Here is a 12,996-nt window from a genome sequence, read left to right as displayed (position 1 = left end):
TTGGCTGTAGGTCATCGCTGATGTGTTTTTCAGTAAGAACTCATTTCTCACAGCAGGATTGTGAATCGCCGACAGCTCCAGATATTTAGCATGCCAAATATTTCATGGGCGTCAACGACGCATCGGCGATTCTCTCAGATCACGTCTTTGATAATTCACACTGCGTGATTGTCACTCGCATGAATGAGCACCGATTTGGCTCCGATTTCAGGCATTTGTCGGCGATTTCTCAAAACCTGTCGGCAAGTGAAAAATCGGGCTAAAATCATGCAGTGTGAACTTGGATGCAAAGTATGCAAAACTAAATATCTGAAGGATCATGTGACACTGAAGACTGGAGTAATGATGCTGAAAATTCAGATTTGCATCACAGGAATAAATTACATTTTAAAATATATTCAAACAGAAAACACTTATATTTCACAATTTTTACTGTATTTTTGATCAAAAACCTGAACACAAAATAGTTTACAATTAGCACACAATTAGTATCTTTGAAAAACATATTGTAGGTTTCTACACCAAAATTTCTTCAAATAGTCCAAGATGGCAAAAGTTCCTAATCAGATTGAGAACTTTATGTACTATTAAAGACCAGTTTGTACTTCCCGTCGAATCATGAAGCTGACATTTCAAAGAGTTTCTCTTTGTTTTTAAATAGCCAACAGCCTTTCATTTACGTCACAAAGGTGAAACAGATGTTAAAAACAGCTCGACTTGATCAATCACCTGGCTCTGCTGAAAGCTGACAGTCTTGGACATTAACCTTGGAGGCAGCATTAAACAAGCCAAATGCCAACAATGAGATTACGAGAACCAGACAGTCTCATATCACCATCACCTACATTGACAATGAGAACAAAGGACGAAAGTCTTCTTTCGTCCAAATAAACAAATGTTTTCTGTTCAAACAGTTGTAAACTTCTGCACAATCTCTTGAAAACCTGCGTGGGCGAGCGGTCAGCATGTCAACAGCATGCCCAATCAATCCCATGGTGCAGTTAGGCACGACGCCTGGCCTGACATTATTAACGACTGGACTGCTTTACAGACAGCGAGAGAGAGGTGGTTTACAAGCATTACTGGACAGCAGATAACTCATGTCAATCAACTACATTCCCATGAGAGAATTAACACGTGCTCTAGCTAATTACATCACTACACAGACTTGCATGGTGGAATTAGTGAATCAGATGACAGCATTTCATTAGTTTTCATTGAAAAGTATGTACATAACTATTGCAAATCAACCAGCTTCACCTGTGTTGTGTCCTGACCTCCTTAAAACGTTCATTTCTACCATAATGGTCAAATAAAGAGCAAGCGCAAAACACATTTTAAATTGATAAATTGATTAATTTACATGCATTATGCATATATTATAAATACCCTCATATTATGCATTGCTATCTCTGCAGAAATAAACGTAGAGGTGTGCAGTGCTCCAATGCCATCTCCAGCTCTGCCACTGACTGCATGGAGATTAAAATTTAATACATGCTCTTTTTCTCCATATGCTTTGAACTTGGCCTCAGCTTCATGTGTAGATTTTGTGGGTCACAAGGACCAACACTGCACCTAGTGCAGTTTAATAAATGTTAATATTACGCATAACATAGACATATATAAAAATAACCAATTAAAATAGTAAATTTTAAGGTAAATTAAAATAAATTCCAGTAGTAAATTCAGATAAATTCTACCAGCAGTTTTGTCAATATATAATACATATATTTTTTTCCAAGTGTTTTTCAGAGAATGTGTAGTAAATGTGTATACACTGCAAAAATTATACAGTATTTTTGACTTTTCCAGATAAAGCATCTAAAAAACCTCAAAACAAGACTTACTTGAATCAATGCGGCATAAGATTTTAAGACAAAAATTTAATCTTGAATATGTGTATTTGCACTTGTTTTTACTCTGTTCATACTGAAAAACAAGTGAAAACAAAATCAGTGCTGTAAAACGAAATTACAGATATACTCTGTGAAAACCAAAATTAGTATCTTATGCAGTGCTGATTCTCAAGGTATTTTTAAAAGAGATAGTTCACCCAAAAATAAAAATTGTGTCATCATTTTCTCACCCTCAACCAAACAGCTGACAGTAACCATTGACTTCCATAGCATTTTTTCCATACTATGGAAGCCAATGGCTACCATCAACTGATTGGTTACCAAAATTCTTCAAAATACCATGTTTAGAACAACTTGAGGGTGAACCATACCCAAAATATATTACTTAGAAATCAAGTAAAAGAAGGAACAAATAAAAAGTATATTTATAATAGTATATCATCAGTTACCCTTCCCTCAAGATACTGAAATGCATATCAGCCACTTAAAAACCCACAGCACAGTCAAGGAAACCAACATGATCGGAGTGGCCTCATAAAAGCTCATATCCCCCTCATAACTTGCCATACATATTCAGGTTTATTTCCAGACTGGCACAAAGAGGCCAAATGTGGCCCTAGACCTTTATTCCCTAACTGTCCCTCAACTCAAACCATTGTCCCTCATACATATTTTAAGCATGTCCGTCCCCCTAGAGGTTTAGACCCTCGTCCAGCTGTGCAGTCCAAAAGTAACTATGAATGCACAGAGGAAAGCAATGCTCCATTCTGAACACTAATTCAGTCTTGTGACCAAAAGTGGTGTGCAGATGTTATGTGCCACATAAGGTCCAAAAGAACAACTCAGAAGGAAGTCTATTATGCAGAGGTTTACGATGCAGAACAAATGAGCGTGAACTCTGTGTAATTATGATTATAAAAAAAAGGACTTTGATATAGAGATTCAACAGATTATTCTTAACAGAGACCTTGTGATTAAAAGATTCTGCATGAAAAAGTTTCCCTGTAGCACTTTGTTTTTCTTCTAAATTTAGAGGAGAAAAGCTCCGCAACCGCTCTTGTGTTGTTCGTAATTATACTCTGTCTATATAAAAGCATGTTAAAAATCCTAAAAGAGTGCATGCAAGATTCCTATTGGATTTTCTGCTATAATTCAGAACCAAATTATAAATTAAACCAAGCCAAAATTAAATATATATTTTTTAATTTAAATTAATTCAAATTTGGAATTCCAAAAGCATCCTAATGGAAATGCAGTGCTGCTGGAAATATTCCAACAGAAGTTCCATTTTTATTCTTGGTTCTTACTTTTTATTCCCTTTCAGGATTGTATTTCAAATTATAATTCCAATCGGAATCCTGTATGGATTCTTAAGAAAGAGCTACGGAGAGCATTTTAATAAGGAGTTTAATCCAGGTCATTGGTTTACTCTCATTAGCCTTTAATCCCACCACCGAATTATACCGTGCATTGCCATGTAAGGAGGAGAAGGATCTGGGATTCCACGCAAACAACTGCAAGAATTCAGGACCAAATTGGTTGTTTAAACATATGAGGTCTGGACAGGGTTGAAATAGAGGTCATTCATTTGAGGACTGATGCACAAATGCAGGGCATGCTGTGTTTAGAAGACGGCACAAACAAAATGGGATATTTGTTTTAAATGCAACAAACATACTTCCTGATTAATGCCATGGACATAACAAGCGGTATCCAGATCCAATTATATATATATATATATATATATAAATAATCAAATTCCACAGTATGCATAAAACTGCTATTTATCCTTTAGAAAGCCTAGGTGCATTTCATCCAGTGTGACAGGTGATCATGCATGCTTTTGTTCATGTGTTCGACAACAACATTTATCAGCATCTACACATCAAGCCACAGTCAAAGGAGGCTGATGACAAACTACAAACCGAATTCATTATGCCCCCTTTATGTATTCCACGGCCTCTTCCTTTTCTCGTACCACCCGTGTCCCTGATATAGCAGCCATTACCTCATTACAGATGAGAGCAGAGTGGCAACACCAGCACACGGCACCAGACAGGCGTCGAAAAGCAGATCAGTGTGCCGAGCGTCACCCCCAAGCATTCTGTCATTCGATCATTGGACACACGCCAAGGGGAATAATCTATGAGCGCAATTTCTAGCCCACAAGTGCGAGAGACGGCGGATGCACTACGCACATGCTCCCCAGAACAAAGCCCTGCATTGTCCAGCTGTCCGAGACCACCTTTAGAATCACGACAGCATGCGCTCGGTTGGATATTTTCCAGTCAATCCATGCCATTCAGTAGCCAAACGGCAGCTGGTAGTAAGTGGGCGTGAAAGCGGAAAAACCGTACTCACCGAGCATCTGACTGAAGAGCAACTGCTCCAGGTCACCAAGAACAGTGACCACCAGCTCTGGGTCCACCTTGAGGAAGGGTTTATCGCCACCTTCCTCACCTTGACCTTTAGCCTCCGGGTCTCCGGAGCACCCAGCCGCGGGTTTCTTCCCACTGGCTTTGGCCTTGCTGGACAGGATATCGTCGTCGGACTTGCAGTCATCGGACGTCTTGCTCAAGGGTTTTACTTCCGCGTACGGGCCTCGAGGGATCCGACTTTGGCCCTTTCCCAAGGCGCCAGGTGCCGCGAGCGGGGTGAACGTCTTGGGTTTGCCCTGGAAGAGGGAGTGGTCGGATTTGGACAGGTTTCGAGAGAGTTGGGAGCCCCCTGCCCCTCCGCCGGCTGCCGGTTTGGGCTTGCCCATCTTCAGGTGTCCTGAGGCAGCTTTGCTCATGTCGTCGCACCATTTGGGCTCATAGAGTTGCATCTTCTTCTCTGCGTCCGTCAGCACGGCCAGGTTGGTCAGGGACCTCTGTTTCCGAAGGTTAGACGGCACAGGGATGCGTCCCTCCGTGCTGCCCACGCGGTACACTTTCAGCTCGCTCCGTGCCACGCTTTGTGGCACGCCGGACTTGCCCCTCTTGGCAGCCATGCCTGCACCTTCCCTTGACGTCCCCTTGCTCTGCCTGCCTTTTATTCGACCCCCAAGCGTCTTCCTCTACCGGAGAGCATTTAGGGCCGGATGAGAGAAGAGTGAGAGCATGGAGGAGAGGACGAATGTGCGGCTCTTTCTCTCTTGCACGGCAAGAAAATGCTAATTCCGTGCACCCTTTATTTTTCCCGTTCCTTCCTGTCAGGCTGCAGCAGCTGCCGCCCTGGTTCTCCTTTTCTCTCTCCTCTTTCTCTCACTCCCTCGTTTTCTCTCCTCCCTTCACCAGGCCGTCTTGCCGCTGAGCCGTGCAGCAGCCAAATGACAGCAGTGCTGCACGCAACAACAGTCCCTCCCCCCTTTCTCTCTTTCTCTCTCTCTCTCTCCCTCGGTTGCATTTTCCGGTGCGTCTCTCTGCCTCAGCAGAAAGTGTGAGCTGATAGGGGGAGATGACAAATTGCAACACTAGAATGTAAACTGAATCCAGTACATCGTAGTGTGTATTTTCACACACACTATTTCTCCATCCCCATTGTTTCGCCCCTTCCCCCTTCCAGGATTCAATGCTGAATACCCATTAAAATCTCAGTTATGTATTCACTATCTGCCTTCAGGAAAAATGCATTGCATATGCATGGGACAATTTACCAATACACAAATGGCATACAGTACATTATCTATCTATCTATCTATCTTGCCTTTAGCGGTATAATATAATAATGTATATACTAGCTTTACAGTTCTGCAGGCATATCCATCTATCTATTTGCAATATAATCATCATTTTGTTTAAACATTAAGAATATTTTATTTATTCCATTCTACACACAATCCAACACAACATACAAAAGAATAAGGAAAAGAAAAATGGCTAAAAATATAATTGCAGCATACATTTTTTGTTAAATTAAAATTAATCTGGCAATAGAATAAGAAATATAAATCACACTTAATTTTCTTGATGCAAAAAAATACAAATAATAATAATAATAATAATTAAAACACTTTTTGGGGTGAAATATAATATTCATAGAGGTGTTCTAAGAAAATATATTTTCTTTATATTATATCAATAAAATATTAGATTTTACAATATACATAATATATAATATTATGTATATAATAATAATAAGTAATATTTGTTTTAAGGATGTTTCAAATGATCCAGATATATTTGTCAGCAACTTTACCCGTGCAACCCCTCAAAAGAAAAATCTCAAGGTCAAGATTTTGCTTAAATCTGCAAACCTAAAAAATGAAAGTCAGAAATGATAAATTAAATACATTTAGTGGTGTTTATCCTCAAAGTGTATCTTTAAATGAGCCAATGGATCAAGACAAAACAGTCACATAAAGCACAGTGCATATGTTATGATTATAGATTTCAAAAAGTAGCCTAAATTAAACTTGTTTCAAATATGCGAATAACAAACAAGCCAATAAATAGGAATGTTTTGCAGTGTGGGAATAAATTATTTTCTATAATAAATCAATCAAGTCCAGATGGTTTTCCGTCACACCTCCAATCCATCCATCTTCACTTCATAAAACCGCAGTGTTGTTTTTAGATGGTCCCTAGCATCATCGCTCATGATATTCCATACACATTTCTCTATGGAGTTCTCCGCAATGCTTCGCTGGAGAAGCGTCACCATAGCAACGCTGCTACCTACATCACAACACACATTAAGACGGCAGAGCCTCTCCACCGTAAATAAGGTAACAGCATGCCACAAATCCACTTTCTGTTTGTCTTTATTGCTTCACAAACGAGCCTTGTTAGTCTGACAGGAGCCTGGCAGTGACTTAAACGAATAGCCCATAACCGGCCTGATGCAACTGACCAGTTTGGTACAATGACTCAATCAAAAGCTCGGCGCGCTCCTGCAGGAGGTCCCGACACTTGGCCAAACACATGCTAGTCCCGGGGCATCTGGGGTAATTGTGATGTTACTGGGCTGAGAAGAATGAGGTCTTTTGTTTGAACTCGTCACGAGTGGCCGTGTCGTTCTGTGGGGGATTTTTCCATTGACATCATTAAAAGAAGAACATACTTCCTGTGGACCGAACTGTTGTCACAAAAAGATTAAACAGTCCTTCATTTTAGTTAGATCAATAAAAAGCAGGTCAACTAGATCTAGATCAAACGTTTGCATTTGTACTGAGGTTTCATTTGCTAACTTTTGGCAAATCTAAGCACAGTTTGAGACACTAAGCTGATTAAAAGTCTCCATTTGTTCTCAATTTAATGTCAAAACAATTGAGATATTAAAGCTATATAAATTTTTTTTTTAAAAAAGCATATAAACATCTGAAAAAAATATTAATTTATTCTCAATTATGTCTAAGAAAATGTAGTAAAAATCATTAAAAATATTTATTAAAAACATCTAAAAAAGGATATATTAAAAAATATATTTATAAAATTACACGAGACCTGAAAATTATCCGTTTAACCTCTATTATATCTAACAGACAACCGAGATCTTACCAATATCTAGAAAAAGAGATATTAAAGATAATAATAATATAAAGATCTGAAAAAGGTCTGAGAAGTATTAATTTAGAAGGAGAAATTAAAAATAATTTTAATGTGCAAAAAAAAGCTATTAAAAAACATGAAAAGTATTTTTTATTAGGTCTAAAAGAAACAACTGATATTAAAATATCCCAAAAAAAGAGAGAGTGGCATTAAGCAACTAAGATATAAAGATATTAAATATAAAGTATAAAGATATTAAATATCTTCAAGTATTAAAAAGATATTCATTAAATCTCAATGATGTATTACAGATGTCTCGAAAATCTCAAAAACTCATGAATGTGTACAAATAATTTATATGTAATAAAGTATCAAATTAATCTTATTATTAATTATTAATCTTAAAGTAAAAAGTAGCCTATCCAATTAATCTTAATTATCTCTAACAACAACTAAGAGATTAAAAAAAGATCTGAAAACTATCCATTTAATCTCAATTATGTCTAAAAGAAATAACTGAGATATTACTGATATCTCTTCATTAAACTCAATGCTGATAAATTATAAAGAGATCTCAGAAGTCTCTAATAAACTTCATATCTGTCTAAAGGAAAAGGTATTTTAAAAAAATCTGTTCTGTGATATACATAGTGTAACATATCACCATGATCCGGCACTTACATGAAACAGTGCTGGATTCTGACACATATTAGGTTAGAGACCTCAGCGTTTTCTCTTCGTGAAGTATGAAACACACCACCCTCTCTCCAGAGAAAGCCAAAGGTTCTCCAAACATCTGGATCCCATCCGGAGGCTGTGGTTGGCCAGCAGCGCAGATGTTTGCAGACATGAGAACATCCCTTGGGTTGCTGGCATCTGTAGCCGGTCAGCTGCTGCCATTACACCACACTGATATATTACTCAGACCCGGTTTCATTCAGTGCTTGTCTGTTTGTTTGTTTGCTCACATGCCATCATTCCTACATTAAAATCACACCCCTCCGAAGAATTACTGAGTGACACAATATAAATCTTACGCTCAAAAGTCATAAAAGTATTTGTCTCCAGTCCACATATGCGGTATATTAATGTGAAACATGTGAACACAGTCTGTAAACTCACGGTGTTGCACATTATTCCCATATCTGAGAATATCTGTAAGACCCAGGATTTGCTTCATCACATTCTTCTACACATTGTGTGTGTGTGTGTGTATATATATATATATATATATATATATATATATATACATACACACACACATTGTGTAATTATTCTTTGTACATTTACTCTGATTTCTTTATCATTAGAGTAAAAAGTGAAAGGCAGTCAAATTAAATTTAATTCAGTACAACAATTAACATATATATATATATATATATATATATATATATATATACATATATATATATATATATATATATATATATATATAGTATATGTTTACAACATATAATTAATATATATTTAATTACATCTATTAAATATATGTTTTATACTTGCATTTGTACTTTAATTCACTGAGATTACAAATAATTAAAATGAAGGAAAGAGGAAGGAAAAAAAATTTCAAAATTGTCATGGAAAAGTTCATTTATTTCAGTAATTTAACTCAAATTGTGAAACTCGTGTATTAAATAAATGCAATGGACACAGACTGAAGTAGTTTAAGACTTTGGTTCTTTTAATTGTGATGATTTAGGCTCACATTTAACAAAAACCCACCAATTCACTATCTCAACAAATTAGAATACTTCATAAGACCAATAAAAAAAACATTTTTAGTGAATTGTTGGCCTTCTGGAAAGTATGTTCATTTACTGTATATGTACTCAATACTTGGTAGGGGCTCCTTTTGCTTTAATTACTGCCTCAATTCGGCGTGGTATGGAGGTGATCAGTTTGTGGCACTGCTGAGGTGGTATGGAAGCCCAGGTTTCTTTGATAGCGGCCTTCAGCTCATCTGCATTGTTGGGTCTGGTGTCTCTCATCTTCCTCTTGACAATACCCCATAGATTCTCTATGGGGTTCAGGTCAGGCGAGTTTGCTGGCCAGTCAAGCACACCAACACCATGGTCATTGAACCGGCTTTTGGTGCTTTTGGCAGTGTGGGCAGGTGCCAAGTCCTGCTGGAAAATGAAATCAGCATCTCCATAAAGCTTGCCAGCAGAAGGAAGCATGAAGTGCTCTAAAATCTCCTGGTAGATGGCTGCGTTGACTGTGGACTTCAGAAAACACAGTGGACCAACACCAGCAGATGACATGGCAGCCCAAATCATCACTGACTGTGGAAACTTCACACTGGACTTCAAGCAACATGGATTCTGTGCCTCTCCACTCTTCCTCCAGACTCTGGGACCTTGATTTCCAAATGAAATGCAAAATTTACTTTCATCTGAAAAGAGGTCTTTGGACCACTGAGCAACAGTCCAGTTCTTTTTCTCCACAGCCCAGGTAAGATGCTTCTGATGTTGTCTCTGGTTCAGAAGTGGCTTGGTAGCCCTTTTCCTGAAGACGTCTGAGTGTGGTGACTCTTGATGCACTGACTCCAGCTTCAGTTCTCTCCTTGTGAAGCTCTCCCAAGTGTTTGAATCGGCTTTGCTTGACAGTATTCTCAAGCTTGCAGTCATCCCTGTTGCTTGTGCACCTTTTCCTACCCAAATTCTTCCTTCCAGTCAACTTTGCATTTAATATGCTTTGATACAGCACTCTGTAAACAGCCACACCTTTCAGTAATGACCTTCTGTGACTTACCCTCTTTGTGGAGGGTGTCAATGTTCGTCTTCTGGATCATTGCCAAGTCAGCAGTCTTCTCCATTATTGTGGTTTCAAAGAACAAGAGATACCCGGAATTTATACTGTAGGGATGGTCATTTATTCAAACTCAAATGTAAATATTCTAATATTTTGAGATACTGATTTTTGACTTTCATGAGCTGTAAGCTCTAATCATCAAAATTAAATAAAAAAAAAAACTTTTGAAATGTTTTACTTTATATGCAATGAATCTAAAATATATGAAAGTTTCACTTTTTGAAATAACTTACAAGAAAAAATGAACTTTTTCACGACATTCTAATTTAATGAGATGCACCTGTATATATATACAATATATATATATATATATATATATATATATATATATATCAGGGGTGTCCCTGACTAAGGATTTTCACAGTCGAATCGGAATTTTCGAATCTTGCCGATAGTCGCCTGATAGTCGAATCATATGTTTGGGGGCGGGGCAAAATACATCACCAAGAGTCAAGTCAGACATTCGACAGTCATAATTACTGACGTTAACACACAGGGGAAATGTGTAACGGACGCCTCGCAGATACAAAAACAATGTTTTATGTTTTGATTAAAAGATACCATTAAACGTCAGCGAAACCCTAAGAATTAAAAAAATGTATAGTTCTCTCATTATAACGTTATGTATACGACGGAAGTTATTAATGTTCTGCATTTCTGTTTTTAGCTGCGTGTGCTGAAGATGACCAGAATGAAGCATCTGATAGCAGGTCTTTAATCAATGGGATTTAACTCATCATTTATCTCAAATAGAGTACGCTTCATTATTTATACAACATAATGTTATATTACGACTTATAGGCCATCTGCACAAAATGTGCATGCATGAACGTGTCTGCGCGGCTCTGAATGAACTCCTTTTGTGGACGTGTTCTTCAAGCAACAACGTGCAGAAACACGGCAACTAAAATCTAAAAAAATCATAGTGTTTTATTATAATAGTGTTCTTATTATAATGTTATGTATATGACAGTCCCAGTCATAGTTATTAATATTCTGCATTGTTGTTTGTACTGCTCGCGCTGCGCGCTGAAGAGATAATCACCGTAGTACTACAATGAAGCGCTTTACTGCAGCACAACTCAACCAAATGCATCTTATAGGAGATAAATAATATATATATATAAACTGGCTGAAATGTTTTGAAATCACTTGTACCCTACCTTTCACTCTGTGTCAGTTTGAGTCTGATGTTTGAGATGAGCATCAGTTTGAGATGCTCCTCTGTCGGTCACGGATTATTGAAAGTGAAACTTCAATCTATAGCGGTGGTTGGATTTATTCACGGCTGTTAAAATATTTATTTAAAGATTCCTTCTTTTCAGATTCTTATTTACAGCATCTTAATAGGCTGTATATTAACTTATTGGGAGAAAACCGGTAGTTCTATGTGAAATCAGACATTGAACATCCCTATATAGCCAAAATGGCACGATCATATCAAAGCATCGAATCGTCGACTATTCGGTGTCACCCCTAATATATATATATATATAATATGCCTGAAAGCAACAAAATCACTGTTAAATATGCAAACAGCTACATTTATAAATTGCAAACCTTTCCACACATTATCAAGGCATGTAACATCTTAAACACATTTCTCGAAAACAATTTTCCACAAAAAAACACTACTTTGCCAAAGTACTAAACACAATCCCAAATCAGTGGATTGGTCTGTGTTTGTTGGCATGTCTGGCCAACATGAGCTGACAGTTTTTCACTAATATTTGAGGTCTACATGAGGTCTGACTGAGTCCATCAAGAATCTGAATAGGGCTTCAGACGGTGGAAACTTACATCAGCAAAGACATCAATCTCCTCACATGGATACAATCATAATTTACCACACCAGCATCTGCTTATAGTTTGATCGATCTGAATCATAGCATCCCTCACACAAAGGCACTGTGATGATATCAGAGACTAACATCAGTCTCAGACTTTTTCTCACTACCATCCACAGCCCTGTCTGAAAAAGGCAAAGGCCATTCCAGAAAAAAAAAACCCTGCGGTCATGAATATTGGAGCATTTTTAGGAAAGACTCACCCAAATCCTCACAGCACACTTCCATAGAGTCTGAAGAACAATCGCTCAGATCCTCAAGAGAAGCTTCAGCGTCTTCTCCAACCTGCAGCCTGAGGCACAGACAGAACAACACACATTAACAAGAAAGAAATCACAAGTTTGTAGGGTTACACTTTATTTTAAGGTGTCCTTGTTACAGTGTAATTATACATTTAAGTACTGAGTAATATTAATTAACTGCATGCACTTACTATATGGTTAGAGTTAGGATTAGGGTTTGTCTTAGGGTTAATTATATGTAATTATGCATAATTTATTGTTATTATAATAGTACGTGCATGTAACATGTAATAAGGACACCTTAAATTAAAGTGTTACCATTTGTAGCATATTAATTCTTAAAGGGATTTTTTATTACTCAGAGGATGAGACTTTATTTCAGCAAACAAATTTACATAAATATAGTAGCCACAAATGAGACAATAGCTGGTCATACAGTACGAGTACAGAGCTATAAAATTACAGCTCCATTAATATTAGAATATATTATACATATGTACACAGAATTATACACATATACTGTAGCAATATTATTGGTCAAATCATTTTAAAATTTCATTTGTAAATGTAAATGTTTTTACTTGAATTCTGGCCAATGCAATAAGCCCTTTATTATTTATAATTATAAACTCTATACTATTGTGTCTAAACAATCACATAATATATATCATACATATCATTTTAAATGCTACAAGTGAATTTATGCATCCCAACATCATAATGCATATAAAAATGAATATTTATTTTTGAGATTTGCTAAAGA

The 12,996-nt window shown here is 37.1% G+C and overlaps 1 protein-coding gene across 4 annotated transcripts in view; it reads right to left on the bottom strand.

Moving 5' to 3' along the window:
* Window positions 1-12,996, bottom strand: part of nav1b (neuron navigator 1b) — an 88,121-nt gene that overhangs the window by 61,012 nt on the left and 14,113 nt on the right. For 3 of the 4 annotated variants that reach the window (XM_058779355.1, XM_058779356.1, XM_058779357.1), the window contains exon 4: window positions 12,195-12,283. In XM_058779355.1, coding sequence (XP_058635338.1) covers window positions 12,195-12,283 — 89 coding nt within the window. Of the gene's footprint in view, window positions 1-4,220; window positions 5,149-12,194; window positions 12,284-12,996 lie in introns of those variants that run through there. The other variant, XM_058779358.1, reaches the window with a different exon arrangement.

Source organism: Onychostoma macrolepis, chromosome 06, assembly GCF_012432095.1.
Source record: "Onychostoma macrolepis isolate SWU-2019 chromosome 06, ASM1243209v1, whole genome shotgun sequence".
Lineage (NCBI taxonomy): Eukaryota > Metazoa > Chordata > Actinopteri > Cypriniformes > Cyprinidae > Onychostoma > Onychostoma macrolepis.
The sequence above is the reverse complement of the archived record's forward strand: the minus strand, read 5'-3'. Positions and strand labels throughout refer to the sequence as shown.